Source organism: Armigeres subalbatus, chromosome 2 (assembly GCF_024139115.2).
Source record: "Armigeres subalbatus isolate Guangzhou_Male chromosome 2, GZ_Asu_2, whole genome shotgun sequence".
NCBI lineage: Eukaryota > Metazoa > Arthropoda > Insecta > Diptera > Culicidae > Armigeres > Armigeres subalbatus.
The window spans coordinates 380662746-380675818 of NC_085140.1; the positions used below are offsets into that span (position 1 = coordinate 380662746).

Below are 13073 nucleotides of genomic sequence, written 5' to 3' on the forward strand. Positions count from 1 at the left end.
GACAAAAAAAAAATTTGTATTCAAAATAATATAACACAGATAAACTATTTCGACCACATGTTTATAATTTCCCACTGTGATTGTCCCTTGGCATCACCCCAGCATAGATACCACAGCTATACAGCAGTCGTAGTCATCGTTCTTCGTTTCATTAATAGCGTGCACAATACGCACATCTGTATCATTGCTTGAGGCACGGAAGGAGGTTCGTAGAAGGGGCACCATGAAACGGGTACGGGTTTAGCGAAGCAGACTTCTCATTTTCCGGCAACGTTCTCATAATTTAACGTTAATTTTATCATCACCACTCCCACTAATGTTGCCTTCAGACGTAACGATGGCTTCGAGGAGGCTGTACCGGAATCGCTTCGGAAGAAAATTGAATGTCGGAGCCGTGTATGTATGGATATGAGCTCACGGAATTGTAAGAAGTTTGAAACGTTTCGACTGCATTACAATGGATGTGGGCTGCAATCGTTGAAAGGAAAATGCAAACGAAACTTTTCGACTTCCGTGGCTGAGTTTCTCTTGTCAGTAATAATTATTTGCTTCGTTAGATGAATCTATTTGGACTAGGATTATCTCGACGTTTATTAATTTCAATTAATATCAAAGATAATGTTGATCGATTCTCAAACATTTTTCCACACAATTTTTTCGATCCAGTCAATATATCCGGCGACCCGTGTGTAAAGAGCAGGGGAATCCCCACACGACTTCGGCCCTAGGGAAGTCACAGCAATTACGTGAAATGTACATCCTTTTGGTTCCAAAATCACTTGAATCGGACCACCGGAATCTCCCTGGCATGTATCTTTGCCTCCGACTTTGCTTCCAATGCAGAGCTGCTGATCTATGAGACTACCTCCGAAATTCCTCATGCCTGCAAATTGTCTTTCGCATACTTGTTTGTCGATGAACTCGAGTACCACTTTACGGAGCAAATTTGATCCGCTTCCAGCTGAAATTTAATGCAAACGTTTTACTGTAATTTAGAGGTATGTTTAGTCACCAACATCTCAGATGGATTCCGTTGTTTAGATAATTTGATATTACTTCTAGAGTCTGAGAAAGGCGTTTAATTTTTTTTAAACATATTTGTTTGCTCCGAAGCCTTTTCTTCATTTTGTGGAAGCATAAGATTAATTTACCGGAAATGATGCCAAATGAGACTTTCTTAATATGTATACAATAAATACGCACATGTTTCCATGCTTCCAAATCCCGTCGCAATGACAGAAGTTACATTGATGTTGTGCCCGGTCCACAGACAGGCAGGCCTGATAACCTTAGAAAAGCGAACATTTTCTGTCAACTTGATGAGCGCAATATCGTGATGAGCAGATCGAAATCTGTAGTCAGGGTGTTTCACGATCGATTCTATTTCAAAATCGACTTGATTATCCGTGTCGTCGTCAATGTTATGCTCTCCAAGACGAACAATGTCAGGTTGTCCCCGTTTGGAGCAGTGCGCTGCCGTCAGTACAAACCGTTCGCTAATCAGTGATCCACCGCAGTCAAACTTATACTCGTAGGAATCTTCCGATTGCTTCCAACCCAACAATGCTTGATGGGGAAACTCATTCTTCTTGGCCACTTCACCACCTACAATCAAATCAACCGTTTTGGAACAATTGTAGCTTGTAAGCGTTATTGGCCTAGGATTGACTGTTAGCGGAATTATTGGCGTCCTCTTGATTGTCGCATTGCGATACTCTTCACATTCTGTAAGCGATGACATAAAAAATTATATCAGATGGTATAGTAAACAGTGCCGTTTTTGGCCAATACTAACTTCTCTCAGCTATTCGTTGACCTGAAATGATGCAGAAGGAACAGTGAACGCGTGCAATTTCAAAAGTTTTAATTTGTAAACATTACCTTGGACCAGCGCCACGAGGAATGTGAAACACAAGCCAACACGCATTGTCATCAATTGTAGATTGTGGAATACTGTCGATCGGAAATTTGTCTGGACGCGACTAAGCCTTCCAATAAACAGATTTGACCTCTTGACTCGGTGCTATCTGCCGTACCACGCAGAGGCAGAGCATATGGGAGGATGGTCAAGTACGCAATTCAACGAGCTATTTAGTAAAAAACAGACTAAACCAAAATTCACGTCTATAAAAACATGAATAAAATGAAAATAAAAATAACTCGTCGAGCTCATTCAAACTTTTTGCTCAGTACAACTTTTTTTTATCTCGAATCACTGTGGTTCACTGCAATATGTATCGATCAATCACGGTTAAACAGTCAATCATGTTCAAAAAGTGTGAATTGGTGAGTTTTATTCTACCGGCTCCCAACAATTACTACTACCGCGTCACATAATTTACACAGGCATAGTGTCCGTGTATCGACGGGGAATTCCCCCGGCATGATCGAGGATTATTACGCGCAGGAAAAAACCCTGATTAATCCATCTAGCAGTAATTGTACCTTTCTCTTGCATTATTTAATGGTATGTTGATCATCACTTTTGAGCTCATAGTCCGAACCGCCCAATTTTCATTAGGGGGCAATGGGACAGGATTCCCCGTCAAGCGATTTGCTAAACTTTTTTGCGCACACACATACGTACACAGACACATACACACACGCACGACATTACGCCAGTTCGTCAAGCAGAGTCAATTGGTATATAACACTATGAGTCATCGGGCGTTCTAAAGTTTGTTTTTGGAGCGAACATACAGCCTTTCAGTACACCTAGTGTACTCAAAAGACAACACAGCAAATAACGTTGCTTTCTTGCGGTTATGTGCTAAGACTCTCCCAAAGAGCGATCTTTTTGCCACAAAAGCGACAATCATCAAGAAAGCACAATATCTATGGAAAAGCTGGGATAGTTGGCATGGTTAGTGCGAACCAGTTTTTTATTAGTGTACGCCTAAAATTGATTTATCCTCTGATTAGTTCTCGAGTTATGCATAACTGTCTGTTTCATTTGTATGGGAGCCCCCCTTTCCAAAGGAGGAGGGATCTCAAACCATCTTAAGAACCTTAGATCGGTTCAGTAGTTTCCGAGTCTCTAAGGGTCAGACAGACAGAAATTCTTTTTGCCTTTCTCGTATACAAAGTATACGTAAAGGCTATATGTTCGCTCCAAAAACGAACTTTTCATAGGAGTCCCGGAGACCCATAGTGTTATATACCGATCGACTTAGCTCGACGAATTGAGGTGATGTCTGTGTGTATGTGTGTGCACAAAATCATCTCACCAATTTTTCAGGCACTTATCATTAACCGATTTGCTCGCAACAAGTTGCATTCGACGCGAAATCCTGCCCATTGTTTCGTTGAGCGGAATGGGACTATAGGATTCGGAGTTATGGCCAAAATACTTTTTTTATACCAAAAGTGCGTATAAACTACTCACTTGAAAAAAAAATTTGGGGTTGTATACAAGACACGACCGCTCGACGTAAACTACGTAAAACCAAATATAGTACACTGAACCAACTATTCCGCTCTATATAGAAGAGAAGGAACCATCCCACGACAATACTTTCCAGCTTTAGCAGCATCTCCCACAAATCCATTGAAAGATAAAGGACCTATTAATGTTACAAATCTTACATGATTTCGTGACGGTCTCCAGTTTTGAAATTCTCATTTGACACCCTGTATCAGAGTCTTCCCCTTAGACGTAGTTTACGTCAAAAACGAGAAAGACAACATCACCGCTAGGTCGATTAATCTGTTTTTTTTGGTAAATGAGAACACATTTTTCAGACATATTTTTTGGAGCTTGGCATTGTTCGATTCACTCCTAAAACGTTTTATTCGAAGGGGAATTCGGTCCCATTGTCGGCTATTAGAAATTGGCCTGATCGGACATTGCAACTATTGAAAAATCATTGCTTTTCCAAAGCCCCCTTCGGAAAAAAAATCGAAAACCTTTTTATTCAAAATGTTCCTTGTTTCTTCTGTCTTGTTTCTTATTTACTTATGTCTGAAACTCGATTTGTGCAATTGCACAACATGTGGGAGATTAAGTTTGAACAATGTAATTGAAGGGCAACCACTTGGGGTTTGATCCCACGGTACGCTGCGCTGGACATGTCCTTGCCCACTAAGCTACGAAGGACCTCCGTCGTCCTCCGCAGCTCAGCGGGTACTGATGAAACCAAATTCGCAGCATCACGAACTCTTGCAATCTATTTTTAAAAGCCAACATATTATTGTTTTTGCCATTACACTTTTGTTTTTTTACAATGTCAACCGAGTAGGATGAGTATTCAGTATTGCCTGGCAGCGTGTCATGGCATTTCTGGTTTCTTGTTTCTTGTTTCTTGTTTCTTGTTTCTTGTTTCTTGTTTCTTGTTTCTTGTTTCTTGTTTCTTGTTTCTTGTTTCTTGTTTCTTGTTTCTTGTTTCTTGTTTCTTGTTTCTTGTTTCTTGTTCTTGTTTCTTGTTTCTTGTTTCTTGTTTCTTGTTTCTTGTTTCTTGTTTCTTGTTTCTTGTTTCTTGTTTCTTGTTTCTTGTTTCTTGTTTCCTGTTTCTTGTTTCTTGTTTCTTGTTTCTTGTTTCTTGTTTCTTGTTTCTTGTTTCTTGTTTCTTGTTTCCTGTTTCTTGTTTCTTGTTTCTTGTTTCTTGTTTCTTGTTTCTTGTTTCTTGTTTCTTGTTTCTTGTTTCTTGTTTCTTGTTTCTTGTTTCTTGTTTCTTGTTTCTTGTTTCTTGTTTCTTGTTTCTTGTTTCTTGTTTCTTGTTTCTTGTTTCTTGTTTCTTGTTTCTTGTTTCTTGTTTCTTGTTTCTTGTTTCTTGTTTCTTGTTTCTTGTTTCTTGTTTCTTGTTTCTTGTTTCTTGTTTCTTGTTTCTTGTTTCTTGTTTCTTGTTTCTTGTTTCTTGTTTCTTGTTTCTTGTTTCTTGTTTCTTGTTTCTTGTTTCTTGTTTCTTGTTTCTTGTTTCTTGTTTCTTGTTTCTTGTTTCTTGTTTCTTGTTTCTTGTTTCTTGTTTCTTGCTTGTTTCTTGTTTCTTGTTTCTTGTTTCTTGTTTCTTGTTTCTTGTTTCTTGTTTCTTGTTTCTTGTTTCTTGTTTCTTGTTTCTTGTTTCTTGTTTCTTGTTTCTTGTTTCTTGTTTCTTGTTTCTTGTTTCTTGTTTCTTGTTTCTTGTTTCTTGTTTCTTGTTTCTTGTTTCTTGTTTCTTGTTTCTTGTTTCTTGTTTCTTGTTTCTTGTTTCTTGTTTCTTGTTTCTTGTTTCTTGTTTCTTGTTTCTTGTTTCTTGTTTCTTGTTTCTTGTTTCTTGTTTCTTGTTTCTTGTTTCTTGTTTCTTGTTTCTTGTTTCTTGTTTCTTGTTTCTTGTTTCTTGTTTCTTGTTTCTTGTTATTGATCCCTACTTTCATCAGTAGGTACAGATTTTTAACGTCTTTTTCATTACTCCAAGTATTCTCTCTGTGCCATTAGATTTCCGGTAAACTGTGATGTGATTTTAAAGTCCTTGTTTGATTCCATAGTGTTACAACTTACCAAACGGACAACGAGCAACATAATCACGAGAAAGCACAAATCGATGCAAATGAAATTGAAAAAAAAACAACTTTTCCAAAGGCAACATTGACACCAGGGATTAGACTTGCTTGCCATCCACTTCGGGGAATTATTCAGCGCTGTTCGCATTTATCGGCCAGCGTCGCAGTTATAGTGGACAACTGAATGAAAAGTAATCTTTTTTTGTTATTCAAATAATGCAGGCGAGCTGATTGATTGGATTTAATCGACTAATGGCAGTAGTTGTTGTTTTGATTTTCTTCTGAATCTTATTCACTAATCCCAGCCCATAATATAATTGCCTTACGGACGTGTTGGTGAAACTACGAAAATGTTGTACATTCAATATGATATGGGTTAATTTTTTTTTCTTTCTTTCCTCGATGAACCTTCAGGAATTAGTTAATTAGTTGCGTTGTTTGTAGGCAATTGAAATTTTGTTTTTGCTTTGTGCTTTACAAATACAATACAATGAAATAAATAAATTATATTATTATTCAATTAATTAATTGTTCAAATAAAATCCTGGAATAGTAAGAGTTGTGTAACTCATATTGATAATTTTGAATAGTGTACTATTAAAAAAGTGTTCAAAAATGAAAGGTCATTCAAATTCAATCCCTGTGTAAATTAGTACTCTACCTTTATGAATGTTGAGAGGCTCTATAAAAGCAGTGAACGACAGCAAATGTGAGTCAGCTCTAACGTGTAGCTATGAGAAAAGATCAGATATTATTCACCTTTTATTTAGCTTACATCTGAACAGATAACACTGAATCAACGATTGAATGCCACAATACACGGGTCGAAGGAACATCTCTCTATCGTTGATTGCGCCCACGCTCGCCAAGTTGTTCTGTACTTGGTCAGCCCACCCCAATAAATATATACGATTGGTCATTTTCAACACTCCCTCACTAACATTGTAACACTTTTTGTACAGAGCGTCAGAAAATTTTGTATGAATCGCCAAACTTTACTGCCACTGAACCTGACTTCCGTTTGGCCGGAAGGGTCATTTGGCCAAACGCCATTTGGCCGAATGCCGTTTAGCAGAATCGTATAAATTTGTATCCTTATCGAGTATGTAAAGTGAGAAATGAGTGAAGGGAAAAACAGTAGCGAGAGGTGAGAGATGATAATTGTGAAGTGAGTAGAAACAAAAAGGAAGAAGGTGGACGGGAAAAAGAAGAAGGAAGGAGGAAGTAAGGAGGAGTACAGACGAAGGAGAAAAAAAAGGTGGAATAGGGACGAAGGAAGCAGGAGAAGCATCCTCCCTTCCTAATCGGATCATGGAAGAAGGAAAATCATGGAATAGAAAAGAAGAAAGAAAAAAGAACAAGGACGGAAAAAATAAGATGGAAGAAAGAAAAGAACATTTTACGTCTAACAGTTGACACCTCACTTTTAATTTATCACATTCACTTCTCATTTATCAATTCTCACATGTCGCTTCTCACTTAGCACTTTTCACTTTTTGTTTCTCACTTCTCACTTTTCACTTATTACTACTCACTGCTTACTTTCTCAACTGAATAATCACTTTCCGCTGATCACTATTCACTTTTCACTTTGCACTTCTCACTACTTACTTCTCATTTCTCTCTTCACACTTATCAGTTCTCACATCTCATTCTTCACTGCTCACTTTTTTATTCGCTTCACGCGTATTATTTTCCATCTCATTTCTCAATTTTTGCTTCACATTCCACTATTCACACCACTCACTTCTCATTTCTCACCTTTCTCAATTCGCAATTGAGAATTATTTCAACTATTCGACCGGTTCGGCCAAACGGCATTTAACTTGCCCATTTTTTAATCTTTATAGTAGAAGATCCACTCAAATACAGGACAAATTTGGAAGTATTTGATGCGTTAGATCAAATGCAACTTTTCAAATGAATGAATTACCCATTACGCTGAGATAAAAATAGGGCATAATAAAGTGCCCAGAAGCCGTTTCTCATACAAAATGATAAACTTTGCAGATTTAGATTTCCGTTTCCCATGAACCGACTAGAGTTCATTTTTTTCTCGAATTTCATCATACCTAAGTTTTATCATATTGATTGGCCATACACTCACTAATGTCAGAGTTGAAAATAATAATGAATAAGTTCCCAAGTGACAATTTTGGTTTTATAACTCTCTCGGCGGCATCTACTTCATGTATTTTATAAAATTTGGATTTGGCCTCACAAGATAGAAGCTTTCCTCAAGGACGAACTTTTCGAAATCCAATATTTTTCACCTCGCGTTTTCAATGGCACCACTAGCACTTTTGAAGCAACGAGTCGCTGTCATCTTTTCATTCTATGCTTGCTGCGACGCAACAAAGCCAAAATAAAAAGATGGCAGTTATTCGTTGCTTCTTTGTAGAGATTAGTGCCTCTGCAAATGCGAGGAAAAATTTATTTGGATTATGTCCAGTTTCACTTTAATGAAATATTGTGTGAGTTGAGTAATTAACAGTTGAAATACGAAAATTTAAAAAAATCGGGTCCATTTATGGAAATTTACTGAATATATTACTGCCCATGAGTGCATATTTGTAACACTCGCATTTTTGATAGTTGATTGAAAAATATACGAATAAGATTGCTAATGTCGTTGCTGTTCGCGTGACTAACATCCAGGTTACTTCGACCTGGCAGCCAAAGTACCGGTACTACAAGTGTTAAACCGATGTTGGTGATGTAACCAAACATGCACTGCAACGTGATGCATAAATTATGGCCAATTGAAACTTGTTGAAGCATAAATTGGCAAAATAATTTAATTGACTACAGTGCCACTAGCGTTCTATTGTTTATGCTTCTACTATTTTTGTACATTTTGTTAAAAGCCTGTGAATTATTTATAAAGCTCAATTTACTGCATCTAATCCCACAACAGTAAAATAGGCTTTACTATCTTGCTTATCTGTGGTAAGCTAGATATGATTGAATTTGTGGGGAGGATTAACAAACGATTTACAAAATCAACCAAAATGCAAATGTTTCAAACATGCGATCATGGGCAGATTAGATATTAGAGACTGCAAACTCCAAAATCAACCAGAAAGTATGAATTGAATAATCAAATAAATTACTTTAAATAATTTCACGAATGGAAAGTTTGAATGGAATCTGAGAAACTGCATACGCGGACAAAAATCATAGGCAAGCATGAACTGCATTACGTTGCATTACGTCAGCACTGCTCAAAGGATTGAAAAAATCAACTAGTCCAATAGAATTAATTGCATATTATTCGGCAACTCGGCCGTACGAAAACCATTTTTTTGTTAAATATCTTGGCTGTGCATATGCACAGCATATGTTTCGAAATGGACAAATTGATATGAAATTTGCGAAAAAGAATCCACGTGTCTTGGCTCGTTTAATAAACAATGTGCACTCGCTTGGCTGTGGATATACAACAGTAAAGCAAATGTGGAGATTGGGCAAAAGCCATCCGAAAGATATTCAATTTGCAAAAAGAGAGCTAACCGCGGTGGAGGTTGGTACTCGGATTCTGATGGCTTTTCCGCAAACGTGACCTTTAAGTGGTCTTGTTGTGTAGGGGTTATCACGCCTATCTAGAGAGTAGGAGGTTGAGGGTTCGAGTCCCTCCAAGACACGTGGATTCTTTTTCGCAAATTTCATATCAATTTGTCCATTTCGAAACATATGCTGTGCATATGCACAGCCAAGATATTTAACAAAAAAATAGTCCAATAGGTTTGGAACTAGGAATTCGAATATGTTTTACCTAATGAGTCTGTTTTACAAATAAAGGTCAGGTGAATGAAAAGTCAAACTATTGAATAGTTGAAAAAACACAAATAAACAGGTGTCTAAATCAAAAAACTAATCAAATAAGCCAAGTGTTCTTTTCCAATCAACCGGTGCTATCTGAAAACGAATCGATATTGGCCACCATGACCAATATGTCTCTGACATCATTGCCCGTGTATGGAGAAAGTTCGACCCAATGATGTTCCATCACGACGTCCCGTGAGTGAATGAATCGCAGAATGGTGATATTTCATTTCTGGAAATTGATCACAACAGGTTTCTTTTTCCCGAAGATTATTGCATTGTGCCACTGCTATGAATGCTCATAAAAACGACGCATGAGAATCGTTAAAAATACCATTGAATTGAATTTAATTTATTCTGTCGAATTTTAACTTATTTATTCAATTCATCAAAAGGAATAGTGAAGTCTTCTAACTCAATTTTGATTTATTGATTGGGTGTACTTTTTTGTATTCGACAAAAATTAGACGTCGAATAAATCAAGGGTACAGCAACTCTAAGGTATTATGTACTTTAGAAAATGATTTTTTAAATGCGCGTACGCTGTATAGAAAATGTTTTGAAACAGTATATGTGGTTTGTTCTGTTTTTTGATGTGACGTTCATGAGGGGGCCCAGTTCTTCATACGCGATAAATAGAAAGTCTAGCAAAGTGAAAATTTGATAACTCTTCTCAGATTTTTATTTCACGCAACATTGCACGGATTTTCATTTTCGTAAATACATATTTAGGAAAAAAAACGCCCATTTTCCTTCGTTGAAAAGGCGTTGACAGTTGACAGACTAAAATGAATCTGAAATCTCTAGCAATGTTACTTCTGCTCGGAAATTTTCTACGCATTTTGACACCAGCTGAATGGATAATGTGATCTTACTGCTAAGAAGCAAAACCATGGAACCAGGACAGAGTTGTTAGATTGTTACAAACTTAACTGAACTTGGTCGAAAAGATGCCGCTCTTATGCAGGTCCGCTTCAAGCGAGCAGTGGACTACACCCACTGGAGAATCATTTGCCGGGCCTTGGTGGCGGACGGTGGAGAAAGTTTTTGTCGAACTTCATCTTGTGGGTGAGGACGGATGGGGATAATTACGGAGTGGAACTTTGAAGTGGTTGGTTCGGTTGGAGACTTGAAACAGCAAAAAAAAACTTCTCAGTACTCGTAATCGTCGGGTGTGTGTGCACAAGTGGTGATGAGTGGCGACAGCTTAACTGAACGAGCTCAAGTTTCCTGATGGAGGAGAATTAGCGAAGGTTCTGCTTTCATTAAACGGAACATAGTTGGGAAATTGTTACTCTTTTTGAAAATCTGATGAAAAGTTAAAACTTCTTGGAAGATTTCAGCAAGTGGTATCACCTTCTTGCTGAGAAATTTTCTTGACCATTTTGTGCACTCTCATTACAGTGGAAATAATGACTTCACACTTTAATTAACGCATATATCAGGGACTTCTGAACATGTTACATTTAATATAACGATCCATAAGATGCATGCAACTTCCTATCTTTAATTGAATGCAAAGAAAACTTATTTGATTCCCTTTTCTGGATTTTGGGAACAAATTACAATTGTACTCGTAATATGCTAATCTGAGCATTGGTAACCTCATAACTGTGATTGTTTTTTTTTTAGATTTTTCTAATTGCATGAGATAGGCCGCATGTATCACGCGAGTACTTGAAAAATGTTACCAATTGTTTATGCCCCCCTACCCCACTGCAGTTTATCGTGTCCACGCACAACATTCGCCGAATATTATCTTCGCATAAATTTGCATTCAGTAGTAGTATAGTGGCGGAATCACTCATTTTTCGCAGTGCTAACCAAAACTGATGCATGACACCACGTCGAAGGCTTTTTGGGAACGTTGTCACGCATAAATTAACACTGGCTTGTCGAGGCATCAGCGCCATTCATCCATTGAAAATGCACGGTCGAGCCTTGTTTTCCCTTTGGACAACCCGTCCCGTCGTTCATCGGTCTTCCGCCGGAAAATTGTTCCATGTGCTTTCCTCCGTTGGTGGAAGCGAATATGCCCCAAAGTTCGCCTCGAATATGAAATTGGAAGCTCTCCGCGTTATTATGGTTAAAAATGAAGCCAACACAATATTCGAAGGTTGATGGTACGCTAATGCTGCGGTGGATCATGCATTACACCATGGTTTCCCAAACTGTGGGTAGCGACCCCCCCCCCCCGGGAGCTCGTGGGCAGATCCAAGGTCGCGAAAGACAAATTTTGATTCATACTTTTCTCCCACAAATGGATATTGAATGGATCATTAGATAACAATACATTTTTCGATGGCTTTCTTTTGCTTTCCAAAATTTTGACAAATACAATCTAAATCTATCCCAAATCCAATCAAAATATAATAAAAATCTAATCTAATAGAATAAAAAAATAATGAGATTTTAGCAAATACAACGGTAGGGTATGATCCTGATCAATAATGCATAACAAAATTATAACGGATTTCCATCCATAATATAGGCAATTAACTTTATACTAGATATTAATATCGGCATTAATATACAGGCATACCTCGATAGTACGTACCCTCGATTGTACGTACATTTTACCTCGATAGTACGTACAACATTTTTTTTTCTTTCGTTTGATTTTCTGTAAGATTTTAGTTAAAATTTTAATATGTTTTGATCAAGGCACATGCGTGGGGTCCTTCATATGCTACGTAATAATTTTACATCTGATTTAAACATCATCGTGTGCTTATAACGAATTTAGTTGCAGAACTTTAAAAAAGCAGGGTGTCATGAATATTTGACAGTCTCACGTAGCACACAATTCGAGAAACATCTTTTTTTTTTTTTTACTAATTTTATTTGCTAATTATCTAATACATGCATTCTTCTCTTAGACTAGGTGTTCCGTGTTTTCTTAACACTATCATCCTTATTTGCTATGTTATATTTTTAGTTATTATTAATACATTTCAATTGCCTCTGGCAGTTAGGATTTTTCCTCTGGTTGAATTGAACCATGTAGGAATTACAATGTTTTCAACTTAAACTAAACCTAACCTAATTCATACTAAGGGTACAAGGAGCTAATCGTTGCAATAGAAGATTGCAACGATTTTTGTCTAAAATTGGAAATTATTTTGTTAGACATTTGATGCAATGTCTCAATATTAGAAATTCTATGAAGTTCATTGGTACTATACCACGGAGGCAACTTCAGAATCATTTTCAAAATTTTATTTTGAATCCTCTGAAGTGCCTTCTTTCTGGTATTGCAGCAACTAGTCCATATTGGCACAGCATACAACATGGCAGGTCTAAAAATTTGTTTGTAAATCAAAAGTTTGTTCTTAAGACAAAGTTTTGATTTTCTGTTTATAAGTGGATATAGACACTTAATATATTTGTTACATTTGGCTTGAAGGCCTCCAATGTGATTTTTAAAAGTTAATTTTTGATCTAGCAGAAGTCCTAAATATTTAGCTTCGCTAGACCAATTAATTGGAACCCAGTTCATAGTGACAATATGTCTGCTAGAAGGTTTCAAATAAGAAGCTCTCGGCTTATGTGAGAAAATTATAAGCTGAGTTTTGGAAGCATTTGGGGAAATTTTCCATTTTTGCAAGTAAGTGGAGAAAATATCCAAACTTTTTTGCAATCTACTACAAATGACACGAAGGCTTCGCCCTTTGGCTGAGAGACCTGTGTCATCTGCGAACAAAGATTTTTGACACCCTGGTGGTAAATCAGATAAGTCAGAAGTAAAAATGTTATACAAAATGGGCCCCAGT

General features: G+C 37.2%; 1 protein-coding gene across 1 annotated transcript; it reads right to left on the bottom strand.

Moving 5' to 3' along the window:
• Positions 1–553: 553 nt before the first annotated feature.
• LOC134217301 (serine protease snake-like) lies at positions 554–2110 on the bottom strand. Its single transcript, XM_062696056.1, has 4 exons — positions 1882–2110; positions 1796–1816; positions 1204–1725; positions 554–961 (listed from the first exon to the last, which is right to left on the bottom strand). The coding sequence occupies exons 1-4, from the start codon at positions 1931–1933 to the stop codon at positions 633–635; spliced, it is 924 nt and encodes a 307-aa protein (XP_062552040.1). The 5' UTR covers positions 1934–2110; the 3' UTR covers positions 554–632.
• Between the last annotated feature and the right edge of the window lie 10963 nt (positions 2111–13073).

What these genes read in the sequence shown, in the direction of transcription:
- LOC134217301 (XM_062696056.1), bottom strand. Translation starts at nt 1,933, where the DNA reads ATGACAATGCGTGTTGGCTTGTGTTTCACATTCCTCGTGGCGCTGGTC. An exon ending in TCAACGAATAGCTGAGAGAA is followed by an intron (nt 1,726 to 1,795) that starts GTTAGTATTGGC and finishes CATCGCTTACAG; the next exon opens with AATGTGAAGAGTATCGCAAT. An exon ending in ATTTGGAAGCATGGAAACAT is followed by an intron (nt 962 to 1,203) that starts GTGCGTATTTAT and finishes ATTAAATTTCAG; the next exon opens with CTGGAAGCGGATCAAATTTG.